General features: G+C 40.8%; 1 protein-coding gene across 1 annotated transcript in view; it reads left to right on the top strand.

The window, feature by feature from the left end:
- dscama (Down syndrome cell adhesion molecule a) overlaps positions 1-8,656 on the top strand; it is a 62,829-nt gene extending 54,173 nt beyond the window's left edge. Inside the window, exons 22-33 of the mRNA XM_030792290.1 lie at positions 665-782; positions 1,203-1,363; positions 1,453-1,551; positions 1,848-2,036; positions 2,214-2,504; positions 3,783-3,959; positions 5,614-5,644; positions 5,892-6,007; positions 6,132-6,281; positions 6,400-6,594; positions 6,781-7,083; positions 8,289-8,656. Coding sequence (XP_030648150.1) covers positions 665-782; positions 1,203-1,363; positions 1,453-1,551; positions 1,848-2,036; positions 2,214-2,504; positions 3,783-3,959; positions 5,614-5,644; positions 5,892-6,007; positions 6,132-6,281; positions 6,400-6,594; positions 6,781-7,083; positions 8,289-8,656 — 2,198 coding nt within the window. The remainder of the gene's footprint in view (positions 1-664; positions 783-1,202; positions 1,364-1,452; positions 1,552-1,847; positions 2,037-2,213; positions 2,505-3,782; positions 3,960-5,613; positions 5,645-5,891; positions 6,008-6,131; positions 6,282-6,399; positions 6,595-6,780; positions 7,084-8,288) is intronic.
- Positions 8,657-14,851: the final 6,195 nt, after the last annotated feature.

Raw genomic sequence — 14,851 nt, 5'->3', positions numbered from 1 at the left:
AGGTGCAAAGCCTTCTCTTGCTGGTTATATGTGACTACTATGCCTTGCGGATAAGAAAACCTCTTTAAATTCCCAGAACGTTCCTAATCGCATATCAGAAACAGAGATTCCGGACACAGTAATGTGCGTTTCCAAATTAATCTCATAACTGAAAGCACTGTTCCACTACCTTACCTACAAAGTTAACAAATGCTACCGTTATTTGGAGCTTATCTGAACATGAATTAATTTAGCTGATATCCTAATTCAGAGTGACTTACTATTTTCACTTTGCGTCTGGAGTGAGTCCTGAGTTCTGGACTGCAAACCCACAGAAGTCTTTGGTGGCCAAACATAGTAGGCCTGTATTTACAAAAACACAACAAGGATAAACACTGATTGTTCAGAGAGAGTAAGTCCTGTTGTGTGGGTTATTAAAAACTGAAAGCAACAGTCACCAGTCCAGAACAGACTGAAAGTATTGTTTTTAAGGGCTATGATCAGTCTGTAAATAAAAATCTACAGACAGGTGATGGATGTGCTTTATGAAGAAAAGGGAAAAAAAAGTAGTTGCTTGACCATGAGGGTGGAGGTGCTTTGGTGTTCAAACCTGTGGTCACTATTGCCCGCACCAGTATGCTTTTCAAGTCCCACTTAACTAATAATCATCTGTGTTTCCATCCAGCACCTGCCAAAATCCTCACCTTCAGTGGAACAGTGACAACACCCTGGATGAGGGATATTGTTTTGCCCTGCAAGGCAGTAGGGGATCCGCCGCCCACTGTCAAATGGATAAAGGAAAGGTAAACACAAGCAATGCAACAGCACATAACACAGCCAAGGTTAGAGCAGCCTAAACTGCATCTGTTCCTGTTTTCTCTCCGATCGCACAATGCCACACGCTGCAGATGTCAAAGATATTGCAGAAGATCATATTATTCTTACATGTAAATGTAAATGTAATGTAAATGTACACAAACCACACAATCTATTCATATTTTAGGTTCCTGTTTTCTTTTTTGAAAAAAAATTAACTGACAAGTGGACTGAGGCAATGTCAGCGAATTTGAAAGAAAATGTTTATTGACACGTCAGTGTGAAAGCTCAGTTCAGTTTAGTTTGTAAATAGTTGGTGAGCAGATGTGACGAAATAGTGGCGATTGTTGAAAGGGAACTGGGCAAATATCAGGCCTACTGAAATGTCCCACACTGTGTTTTAACAGTGGGAGCCCAGCCCCCGCAGTGATCGACGGGCGACGGAGTATCCATGGAAATGGCAGTTTTGTCATGAAGACTGTGAAAGCTGAGGATTCTGGGTACTACACCTGCGTGGCAAGCAATAACTGGGGATCTGATGAAATAACACTCAACCTCCAAGTTCAGGGTGAGAACACAGCATGCAGTGGAGATGGGAATATTTATAGTTGCACAGTGAATTCTCCTTGACTGTATAATCAATAATGGTTCTTTCAGTTCCTCCTGATCAGCCACGTCTCACCGTAACCAAGACAACCACTACATCCATCACTTTATCATGGATACCAGGAGACAATGGTGGAAGTTCCATTAGAGGTAGATCATTTCCTCTTGTCAGATGTCCAACAAATACAGTGCTCAGGAACTGGGACATGAGTAAAATATCAAACATAATATGAGTGTAATGTCCAATAATGCAAACAAATAAATGCCTGACCAGTTATTCTCAGTAGCAATGTAAATTACATTAAAACAGCCTGTAATCAATAAGGTTATGAATCTGAAAATTGCTCACTAGCTTTTCAAGTCGTTTGTCTATGTCTGATTTTCACGTAGAGTTCTTATTGTCATTTTCAAAGTTTAAAAAAAAAAAAAAAAATTCTCATCTGCAGGTTACATCCTGCAGTATTCAGAGGATAACAGTGAAAAGTGGGGAAGCTTTCCCATCAGCCCAAGTGAGCGTTCATATCGTTTGGAGAACCTCAAGTGTGGAACATGGTACAAGTTTACCCTGACTGCCCAGAACGGAGTTGGGCCAGGACGCATCAGTGAAATCATTGAGGCTAAGACACACGGGAAAGGTAGGGACCTAGCAGTATGCTCTGTTGTGCCTGTGTATTCAGAGTCTAGTGCAGGCAAGGACACATGTACAATATGCACTACTCTCAGTCCTCAGGAGCAGGGTTGAGAAAGACTGTGGTATGGTGTTGCACTTTGATCAGTGTTCACTGATGTTCTGTTCCCTTTTTCTACCCCAGAGCCACAGTTCTCCAAAGAACAAGAGCTTTTCACCAGCATCAACGTCACCTGCGCCAAGCTCAATCTGATTGGTTGGAATGACGGCGGCTGTCCAATCACATCTTTCACGCTAGAGTATCGCCCCATTGAAAGCCCTGTGTGGACCAAGGCCCAACGCACTTCCCTCACTAAGAGCTACAGCCTGGTGGACCTCCAGGAGGCTACGTGGTACGAGCTGCAGATGAAAGTATATAACAGTGCCGGGGTGGCAGAAAAACGGGTTAAATTTGCCACTCTCAACTATGATGGAAGTAAGTGCTGTTTTTGTATTGACCGTGCTGCATACTAGAAACGATGACAATCTACTCGAGTTCATTTAATCAGCTATGATCTTTTTCATGCACAAAATCAATTCCTAACTTTAACTGGTTATTATCTGTCCCATTAACTGTCCTGTTAACTGGTTATGTTCTGTCACACTGAAAGGTTGTGTAATGAAAATTGAAACTCCACATTGACAGACTCGTGCATTTCTTTGGTGCGAATATGCTGGATTTCACAGCATGGTCCTTTTAAAGATGTTCGGATCAGGCAGATGAATAGAAAAAATTAAATACATGCTTACTTTATAATGTTTCAATGCTGCTCTCCAAAATTAAATTGATGCTTTCCCATCACAGTACTTAACGAGTCATAAAAATGTCAGCCCCACTAATGAAATGGACAATAAAATATCTCTGCGTTTTATGCTGACTTCAGTCGCACTTAGAGCTATGTCTACTGGGGTAGTGGGTTTTTTTTTTTTTTTTTTTTTACAATACCTCTATCAAGCTTATATTGACCGTTTTGCTGGCTGAATTAGTACATGGTTCACCTGTGACTCCCAGGCAGTGTATGTGAATGCTTCTCCATCAGAAACCCCAGAGTAAATCAGTGTGCTGGCCTCCCTTGCTTCAGACCATGGCCCACTTCTCCTTCAGCTCTCTCTCCTCAGCAATTGCGAGTTCTCAGTGAAGTTAGGTGATTTAATCTCTTTTCGGTAAAGTCAAGTGTTCATTTCCGCCAATTCCACGAAAGGTCAGTTCTGCAGCTGTCATTGGGCGGAACTAAAGCCTGGTTACTGAGGTTCTGATTTTCTATCTGATGAGAACTGAAGACTGGTACCTGTGTGCCTACATGCAGCACATCACAAACATATCTATTCCGCAATTACAAAACTCAGCAGTCAAGAGACCTATACATTATGTGATGCACCAGCATTAGAAGTTTTAATGGTACTGATGTACTTTAAACCCACTTATGACCAACTGAGCTTTTAATGTGCTTAAGCACTCCTGATATGTACCTGAAATTGCTAGTCAGCTTTATAAGCTGTTTGCCTGAGACAGACCTGCTAATAAATCTCTTTCTACACTTTTCAAAGTAGGAGTCCAGTTATTGAGAAAGGAATTTGCTTTCGAAAAACAAACAAATGAACAAACATAAATAACAACTACAACAACAAGGGTTATTTAAATTTTCATTAAGTTGTATGTGAAAACTGCACATTTCTATATGACGCCAGACTCACAGTTTTATCATGGTCACAGGTACAATCCCTCCATTGGTGAAAACCGCGGTGAAGGACCCAGTGAAAAAAACGAGTGGGGAGGGTGTGAAAATGATGGTGACCATCTCCTGTATACTGGTGGGAATTGTTTTGCTCTTCGTCCTTCTGATGGTGTTGAGGAGGAGGAGAAGAGAGCAACGGCTCAAGAGGCTGAGAGGTCAAACTCCTTCATGTGTTTTTTTTTTCTCATGACCTTCACACATTCATATTTCTGGATTGATCAGTTTGCATAACTGTTGCAAATATGATGACATTAACATCTACATGCCAAGACACTGATACTTCCTCTAAGTCAGATGATTTCTGGAGTCTTTCTGAAAGGCAGGGTGTCTTTGGAAACAGAGAACTGTGGCAGATTGAAAGTTTATTTAATACTTTTACAGTGTCTCAGTAACTGATGCGTGTGATGCTCATATCCCCTAATGTGCATGGTGTAGCCAGGGTACTGGGTTCCTTTCAACCCTCAAATCAGTTCTCTTTAACTCCAACACACATGCTGTTAATGAATTTGGGCCTACCTACTGTATCTGGACGTAAAATACTAAACAATACAGGCAAACCGGAATATTTTATCCCAAAGGAAGAACATAGGAATAAGGGTACTAAATTCTTACCATAAACTTCTCTTAGTATGAAGGGTGCACACAGACCAGACTGATCTCATATTTACAAATAATAATCCCCAACTACTTACAAATTAATACAAAATAGTGTTCTGTTGTGTCACTCCTTCCCAATTTTACACACAATCTTATTTTTTTTTAGTATTATTTTTACGATTTTCGTAAAGTTCAACTGAAATAAGGTACTTGAAATACATCAGCAGCTTCACACACATACCCTACAGACCGTACTGAGTGTGCCCATACACACAGTCATAACACAAACGCAAGAAAACCGAAAAACGAAAACCGTTGCAGGGATGCATCGGAGCTCATGGGCATCGTGTACCAAAACAAATGGCCGCTTCAACCTTAACCTAGCACTGACACAAATTGTAGGATGGTACCTGTTCCCGCTCAGTGTTCCGTCATGTCTTCACTTCCTGTAACAGTCGTTAGTGTCTGTCCTCGAATACGATGGCGTGGCGTCTCCGTTGGGTTATGACGTCCAATCCAGTGGTGCTAGAGAAACTTCGAACATATACCGGGTAGCCCAAAGCGTTAACTGATTAATTAATTTCGTTTCCAAACGAAACGATGAAATTCGAGCCAGTACTATCAATATGTCCGTGGGTAACTGAAAGTTCGTTCAGTGAACCGTTCATATCGTCAGTGAACTGATACTAACTTCGCTAATCTATTAGCCTGACACACTCGCGAACGCACTTCAATATGAAGATTCTTCCAGCTATTTGTCAAAGCGAACCATTTACAGATTTTCTAATCGATTATCGCTTATATAATCAATTAAAAACGTATACATTAGTGCACACACACAAACTATTCAATAGCTTAATTTGGTCATTGGAAGAATGTCATCAGACGCGCTTCTCGCTCTCTCTCAGTTCGCACGCGCTGCGTCTCGTGAACGACAGAATAAACCTTTTTTTCCTAATCTGTAAACTACAACGATGAGAACATGGACTAACAAATGCTAGTACTTTTAGCAACTTGTACAACAATGCACAAATAATATATAATATTAATCAGGCTTCAGTTTTCTTTAAAAATAACCCCTGATCACCAACTGTTTTTCTGGCATAGTGGTTTTTATACTTCAGTATTCGACGTTATTTTTTGCTCTAGGTGTGAGTTTTCAGATGTTTTTCAATGTAAAAAGTAATTAAATTTACCTGTTCGTTTTCTCAGATGCAAAGAGCTTGGCAGAAATGCTTATGAGGTGAGCAAATTTTAACATGCTTGAGTAATGAATCCCTCTCTCATGCTTCTGTGCCTTTTTCACTAGTCATATTTATCACTTACTAAAGTTCATGCGCTGCAGTGCTGTCTGCTCCTGTGTCTCTCAATGTTTTATGCACCCTGTATAAGGCGTGTCATGTTTCTTTTGTAAACAGCTACTCTATGTATTGCTCTAAATGAGGTTGTAGATGTGTTGTGAATATACAGTTGTGTCTTGTGTGCCCCAGTAAAAACACAAGGCCATCCGAAACACTGAACAAACAACAGCAAACACTCAGGATGCACATCGACATCCCCAGAGCCCAGCTGCTCATCGAAGAGAGAGACACCATGGAGACGGTCGGTGAGTGGAGTCTTTCCCACACCCAAAACTCTGCTGATCTGAAAATCAGTCCATCCAATCAGGTTTCACTGACATGTTCTCCATGAATGTTTGTAACCCATGTCTATTTTTGTCCTCAACTCAGATGACAGGTCGACAGTTCTGCTTACGGATAATGATTTTGGCGAGACTGCGAAGCAGAAGTCATCCACCGTCACACACACTGTTCACTACCAGTCACTTTCGCAAGCCACGGGACCACTGGTTGACGTTTCTGATGCACGGCCTGGAACAAGTAAGCGTTTAGATTTTGTGCCAGTTTGGTAGTGGTTCCAATGATGTGGATGATTTGGAAGTTTTAGCTACTGTTTTAATTTGACTGGTGATGTACGGTACTGTGATGCTGTCTGTAGACCCCACCGCACGGCGCACAGCTAAAGCAGGGCCGGCTGCACGGAACCGCTACGCCAGCCAGTGGACACTAAACAGACCACACCCACCTGTGTCAGCCCACACCCTGAGCACTGATTGGAGAGTGACGCCGCGGGTTGCTCGGTCTGTAGACAAGGAGAGCGACAGCTACAGTGTCAGTCCATCTCAGGACACAGGTGAGACAGCAGGGACTTGCCAAAACTGTGACAGGAAGGACACACGTGGAATAGACAGGTGGTCCAGTGCATAGCTCTGTTTAGTCTCAAACATAGCCTTTCTATTGTCCATTGTAGCGTGTTGCATTGTGTTTACTGTATGGAAGTGCTTCAGAGCCCCTTCTTTGTTTTTGGGTTGGTGTTCAGACCGCGCACGGAGCAGCATGGTGTCCACCGAGAGCGCGTCCTCCACGTACGAAGAGCTGGCTCGCGCCTACGAGCATGCCAAGATGGAGGAGCAACTTCGTCATGCCAAGTTCACCATCACAGAGTGTTTCATCTCTGACACTTCCTCAGAGCAAATGACAGCGGGCACCAATGACTACACAGACAGCCTGACGTCGAGCACACCCTCAGAATCGGGCATATGCAGGTTCACCGCATCCCCTCCCAGACCTCAGGATGCCAGCAGGGTCATGAACATGGCTGTACCCAAGGCTCACAGACCAGGTCAGAACACAGGCTCTTTAAAACTGGCACAGGGTTTCAGCTGTGACATTAAGACTACAGGGTTCCTGTTTATGGTTTAAAAAAAACAGGACATTTGTGGGAGCAAATTATTTTTGAGTCACCTTTCACAAACATCAACTAGTTGGTAATGAAAAAAAAAAAAAAAGAGCTTGATTCACACTTAAAATAGCTGGTTATTTTTTTGCCAAACAAGAATTAATTTTGGACTTGAGACTTTTTTAAACATTTTAAAACTGAAATGACTTTTAAAAGAGTTCATGTTCCCAAACATTGAACATCCTTATCTATTCTCAGAAGGCTTCAGAGTATTTTAACCGCAAGGCATGTTTGGATCCAACTCAGGCCACTGAATGGAGAATGGAAAAAAATTATCATCAGTCCATTCCAGTGAAATGTGTGGTGATTTTTCTAATGGATATCTGTCTTGTAAACCTAGTTCTTTCTGGTCTAAAAACATTTCAAGTTCCAAAACTGCCGGGGAAATAACATGAATCATATATGTGCATTTGTGTGCCACCGTGCCAAGGGCCGAGGGCTGGTCTGTTTTAAACCAGTTTCTGTAACGGTCTTCCTGACTTGTGCTAATGGCTACAGTTTAGCTTTTGTGTAGGATTTGTTTGTTTGTTTGTTTGTTTGATGGCATCGCATCAGTAGGATGGCATCTTTCACCGTCTCACGTGTTTTCTGAGTCTGTGTTCCAGAGTTAGTCAGTGTTTTATCCTGCAGAACACTGAGGTGGAATTCATTTTGTATTCTGTAGATAATACATAATTAATTATTTCTCAACCATCACTAGCACAAGTGTTTTAGAAAATATAGGCCTGTGAGGTTCCTGTAGGCTTTCCTTTGGAAACTGAGATGTTGGGTCAGAGACCTTTACACACACACACACACACACACACACACACACACACACACACACAGACAATAATAGGATAACCAGAGCACAAGCACATTTTATTCAGTGAAATAAGGAGAATATTGTTTTTCCTCATTGAAATGACAAATATTAGCCCAAAAAACTGCATGACCCTCATGCAAACATGTGGCCTAAGCCTCTTTTTTTTGAGAGTTTTGGACTAATAAGAGGATTCTCTGGACCATTTCTCTTTTATCAGTTTTATGTCCAAATGCCTGAGTGCGGTGTAATTAATATTTAAATCTGTACCCCTCTCATACTGCAGGGGGAGAACTGGTGCACCTGCCCCCTTACCTGCGCATGGACTTCCTGTTAAACCGCAGTATGTCGAGCGGGGGTCGGGAGGCGGTGCTCGGACAGGCCTGTCTGGAGCCTCAGAAGAGCCGCACGCTGAAGAGACCCGCCTTGCTGGACAGGCCCTCCCTGCTGGAGCCCACGCCCATGGAGGGGCCCGGCGGCAGTGACGTTCAGCAGTGGCAGCCGGGCACTGCCTCCACGCTGCCACAACGAGATGGGGGTTCGGACTTGGCACAGGCTGCCAAACTCAGCACCTCACAGGAGTCTCTGCTGGACTCCAGAGGACACCTGAAACAGAGCAGCAACCCGTACGCAAAGTCGTATACACTGGTATAACACAGCCCCCGGAGCAGACTGCTTCTCACACACAAACTCACACAAACGTCTACTTGAGCAAAAAGCAGACTCTCAGAAAACAAACAGCTGTAAATAAAGATTTCTCCCCTCTCCTCCTGGAGGGTCACTTCTCCTCTTACATTTTTTCTTTATTTTAAGCGTTTTTTTAAAATGTGACTTCACTTATTTAAAAGATGACTCCTAATGGAGATTGCCAAAATTATTTATTTCAAAGGTAACATTATTATTATTATTATTATTATTATTATTATTATTATTATTATTATTATGCACAAGTTGATGATTATGAATCCACTTTTTCTACTGTTTTTTGTGTTATTGATAAAACAAAGTTTGGAGGTAAAGTGATCACCGTTGGTATGAAGTCATCACCATTCTCAGATGATACTTTTTTTTAAAGTAATCTTTTTCATATGGATGCATGGGGACTTAGAAGTAAAAGACAATGACCATTACGCTAACAGCCGGGACAACCTGGTTGATTAACCTTTTTCACTTATGACATGATGATCCAACAGGAAGATTTAGAATTCTTATGGATATAAGTATATAAATATATATTAAATAGGAAAATACTTTTATTTGTGGGGCATTACAGGGATTTCTTTTTTAATTTGGTTAATAAAAATCCTTAGTCATTTTGCACATATCTTGTTTCAACTGGGAAATATGGAGTCTTGGTTAATAACTATATACGCCCCATTCTTTGATGGTGCAATATGAAAAAGAATGAAAAACTTTGCTTTATACCGAAGTGTATGTAGCCTTTGCTGTGAGGATAAGACTATAGTGAGAGAGACAGATTAGCTATGTATCGGGATGTAAAATAACATTGGATGTTTACAAGGTAAAAGTTCTGTTTGTTCTTGTCCAGGGAAGAATATTTTATAGGGATTGACCCTTGATGACACTAGAGGACAGTGTTTGATTTACTCAGTCTATGGCCCCTATGCTAAATGCACTAGGTAATGTTTTCAGGGGCATTCACTTGTCCTCGCTATGTTTTTAGGTTTGTTTGTTTGTTTGTTTGTTTCATTTTTTTTTTTTTTTTTTTGCTGCATTGCAGTGATGCTCCTCTACAGGGAAAAAAATTAAGACAATCTAATAGAGACCCCCCCCATTTAGAAAGTAAGAAAGAAAGAGCCAGACTCAAATTCTGTATGAACATTAAATAAATGGACTGTGTCGGCTGAAGTCACGCTGCACCAACCTTATGTCTCTGCAGGGAGAATTTGATAAAACCGCTGTGACATTAGAGGCCAGTATATTTGATCAGATTGTTTTATTGTCCCCATTATAATAATTTTTATAAATGTTGACCTTTATTTTTTTGGAAAGGGTATTCACAGTCTTGTCACTGAAATAAAGATTAAAATGCCATTTAATTCCAGTCGATGAATAAAAGGCTGTTCCCCAGATGCGTCCTCCGTGCTTTGATATGGCTAAAACGCACATGCACACGCACACATACACATACACACACACAAACACACACATACACTTTATACAGATGTAAGTTTAGCAGCTCTTCAAAAGGTAAGCATGCACGTTGTGAGTAAATGTTGGGGAAATTAATTTGCTCTTATCTGTGTAATTATTTAGGAAGGTTCATTAATCATCAAACAGGCCCGACGCGGCCTGATGGTGAAGATTAACACTAAAGACACTACCCTGCAGACCTGGGTCATGTAAGGATTTGAAGTTTTCTGAATGACTGGTTCTGGTTTGAGTTCTTTTACATGGCTTCTTACCCACTGTCCTTTCCCGCTAAAGTTATTACAAGTTCTAACAGGATTGAGTGTGTTGAACACCAAACAGACATCACATAAATGCCTTACTGAGTCTTGATCAAAACTGCCATTTATCCTGTTAATGAGGATAACAAGGTTACAAGGAAAGGGATCACCGAGGTGAATTGGAATGGAGCCAATCAGTCATTCACACATGCTTCTTTCACTCAGGTCTGGGATACGTTACATAACAAAAAACAAATTTGGTAACAACAAGGCGTGTGTGAGGTTTATGAAAAACAATCACATCTCATCGCATTACCATTACTTTGTATCACCTATAAAATGACACATAGATATAAATATAAGCCAGTTAAGGCAGTGTTTTAAACTTCAACGTAAAATGAAGGAAAAATTGAAGATTGATTGATCAGGTGAATACATGCAAATGAAAAAATAGTCCCTCCTTACACTACACAGTCAATTAAAGGCACAGAGCATGCTGTGTTTCAGCCTGAGACTAAGGAAAATGTGTTATAACATTGAGGTAAACACACACACACACACACACACAAGTTATTAAAGCTCATTTGGCCTTGAGGTCACCTGGGATGCAATTTCAATAGAACAAAGGGTTTCTCCTGAGAGAACAGAACAGGCTTCTCTCTTTTAAAATGTATGCGTGGTGTGTGCTATTGGATGAATCCTGTTACCAAAAATAAATAAATAAATAAATAAATAAAAGGATGGGTGCAACTTTCTCCTAAATTGGTGTATTGATTTGGAGGCTTTGAGTCCTAGGAGCGTCAGACAGCTCCTCCTTAAACGCTTCAACTGAAAATTGGTTTTATGGTCCTATATCACTGGTATGGGTAATGGGGGAAATGGATTACTCAAAGTGACAACTATATTCGCCGTCCTCCGCTGGAGTGCACAACAAATTAACCGCGCTGGCACAAATTTACGTGCCGCCAGACTTCAGCGTTATTAACTGCTGTCATAAATACTGCCAGAGCAGCTGAATTCCACTCCTCTGATCGTTTAGAGAAATACAGCGCTGTCTGACGCAAGACATTGATTGCATCGTGAAATGGACAGGACCATAGGCTGATTTCTCTTAATTACGCCGTGTTAAACCCGCCGTTCGCCAATTTCAGGAACAGAAAAAAGTGAAGATGCATCTGTTGATACATGAGGAGTAATTGAATTTCCACGGCGCATGTGGAGAGAATAATGTTGTGAGCGTTGCCTCATTTCGCTGTCTTTTTTTAACTGACGAGGGTTTAGATGCTGGTGTACTTATTAAAATCTAAGCAAAAAATATTGTCTTTGGTCGTGAATAAAACCTGGAGGTGATACTAAGGAAGCATTTAGATTTCAGGGAGTTGACCCCACACCTCACAAACCTAAATACACTGTACATAGAGTTGAGATTTGACAGGATACATCACAAATAATCCAAAAAGCAAAACAATGGATCAGGACAGCTTCAGTGAGGTTCTCCTGTCAACCATAGCACACGAAGTTGATGACATCGATTTCACACAAGTATGTGAATCTCAGAGATTTCTCCTCCACCAGCTATGAACTGAGATCACCCCCCCCCCCCCAACCCTGTTCTCTGCACACACAGTACTGGTGTAATTCTCTGAATAGTAAGTTTGGTTTCACTACATTCTGAGTCATCGCTTTAAAGATGTGATGGTCTCCAAATGATGATTCAGAATATTGATCTCTGCCTTTGCAGGGCTCCCATCTCTTTTCTATTTTTCTCACATGTAGGTGTTGTTATTTTCTGTGATCGTACCCAGCGGCGCCTACTTTCAGGCCAAGATCATAAGCACTTTGCTGGACACTTCCCACAGTACAGATATGCTCTCATACTGGCTGAATGCCAGGCTATGCTTAAAATGTGAGAAATGTAACTCACACACACACACACACACACATAGAGAGAGAGAGAGAGAGATTGTGTGAAGCATGCTTTTCCAGTGCTAAAACTGAAATAGTTCATTGCTTTTCCTTGGACTCCCAGCCTCCCAGCAGCTGTCATTCAAACAATTTACAGTCTTACTATATATTATTACTATTATTATTGGTAGTAGCTGTAGTAGTAGTAGTAGTAATTGCAGTAGTAGTAATTGCAGTAGTACTACTAGTAACTGAAATAACTATGGTCTGAGAGTATTCTTTGTAGAAATTCATTTGTTTAATGCTTAACCCTACACATGAAGCTTTATTACTTTTGTGTAACTGATGATAAAGTTTCATTCAGACATCATAAATCTGACTGAAATATGATGCAGGACAGACACCAGATGTGAGGGTAACATAATCATAAGATCTGAGGTACAGCAGAACAGCTGTCCTGTTGACAGAGGAGGTACACCTTTCTCTTTTTCATTCTCTGTTATCTCTCTCAGAGCTTCATGCCTAGTGTGAGAACAATTCTCTAGATTCTCTGTAATTTGTGAGAGACATTCCTTATTCTCTTTTGTTTGCCAGTCGTTCTGAGAGTTCAGCAGGAGTTAAGATCCTTTTCCTCTATTTTCCGTACTTATCTCTGAGCCCAACAAAACAAATGTTCATAAAACAATGTTTTGTGTCGAATCCTCTGTCTCCACTGTGAGGGATTAACTCAGCTGTTAACGCATGGACTTAGCTTCACAGACCTGACGGGGAGCGTTAACCAATCAGAGATGAGGAACACATTTCATGTACATTGACCACGTTGCCACACAGTGTGTTAGCTCCTGGTCCACACTGAAGCATCAATGTTTAATCTGATGTCTGATGCTCTGGTATGACCATGTAATCTCAGCACAAAATGTCTTTGAGCTAAACAGAGACGGTACAGCCTTAGGACAACAGCTGGACCACAAACACTGCATCCCAAACAGCACCAGTGCTCTGAAAATGAATACAAACCATAGAACATCATCATCATAAATTTCATATTTCAGCTCTGCACATGAAATAGAATGAACTAACACCCTGATCAAAAGCTACAGTGACAGACTGTGGAGAATTCATGAATATGTGTTTTTTTTTTTTTTCCATAGGGATTGCATGGTGCGGGTGAGAGACACCGTGAAATAATAACTGGCCAGAAATTCAGCCCTGGATCTTCACACTGGAGCATCAAACGGACAGGATCACATTTTCTTTTGATTTGGGGGTTTCCCTTGCCGTCTGGTGTCAAACTGATTGGAGTGTGACATAAGGCATCCCATGCTTCACTGGCGATATCCTGAGGAAGACAGGAAAACACTTATCTGTTTCTTATTTATTTATGTGTGTGTGTGTGTGTGTGTGTGTGTATGGGGGGGGGGGGCTCCTCCCATATGTCCAGATATAAGTTCCAGAAGAGTTCTCATAAATCTTCTTCCACAAAATTAAACACAAAATCTATGAGGATAGTCAACGTCAGGATTATTTATGCTAACTCATATTTAACATTTTCACAGGGAAGATTATTGTCTGTACTGAACTGGTGAAAACACAGGTGTGATTTGATTGTCACGTTAATCAGGGAAACAAGTTTGTAATTGGTTTGAGATGCCTTTACTCCATGCATTAATCAAAGAAAACACATTAGCCCATTAACCCCCATTTAACCTATTCTTTGGCTAGACCAAATTTTAAAAATGTAGTAATATTATTAAAAAAACAAAAGACTGCCTGTCACCATATGAAATCTTCTAGACTGTCCCCAAATTAATAATTTTACAGAGTTGAGATCTAGCAGATGTTTTAATAACAGGGGAAAAAATAGATTATCATTAATTACAATTCTGTATTGTAATTTATTACCACGCTGGAAATCGGTTTGGAGACATAAACAGAAGCTCCTTTTCATTACTGTCTGTCATCTATTAAGACAAAAACTGATTAACAAGTCAGGGAATCAGATGATCAAAGGAAGCCCAGTCACCTCAGTTACATCACATAACCATATACCTACAGAGATGTGTCTTGACCAAAGAAAAGGTTGGAATGCACAGGAAAAAGAATTTTCTAGGTCATCACCAGATATGTCAAACCAAAATGCATTAGATCCATTAATTATGGCCTGGAATTGGTCTGATAAAAATGTCCATCTTGATTATCCTGCATCTTGATTGGCTGTAGAAAGCCTTCAGGTAAATCCTTCTACCAGACTAATAAACCACAACTGAGCCCAAAGTTCAGTGCAAGCTAAGGAAAAAGTCCACGGCCAGAAACCCTGTGATCCATCTGATGATGCTGTTGTTTTAAAAATTCAGCAGCTCTGTTGGACTCTTTATGATCACCCAAGCATAAAAAAACTCGGACAAGGACTGACCATTTTTATCGTTTCACAAACTGACAAAGGGGAAGTAAACATAAAAAAAAAAACATTTCTTCATGTCAACGAAACTCACTAGATGCATCTAGTACATTGTCTTGCACGAAAAAAAACACA

This window comes from Chanos chanos, chromosome 15, assembly GCF_902362185.1.
Source record: "Chanos chanos chromosome 15, fChaCha1.1, whole genome shotgun sequence".
In the NCBI taxonomy this organism is placed as follows: domain Eukaryota; kingdom Metazoa; phylum Chordata; class Actinopteri; order Gonorynchiformes; family Chanidae; genus Chanos; species Chanos chanos.
This window is presented reverse-complemented; position numbering and strand designations above follow the sequence as displayed.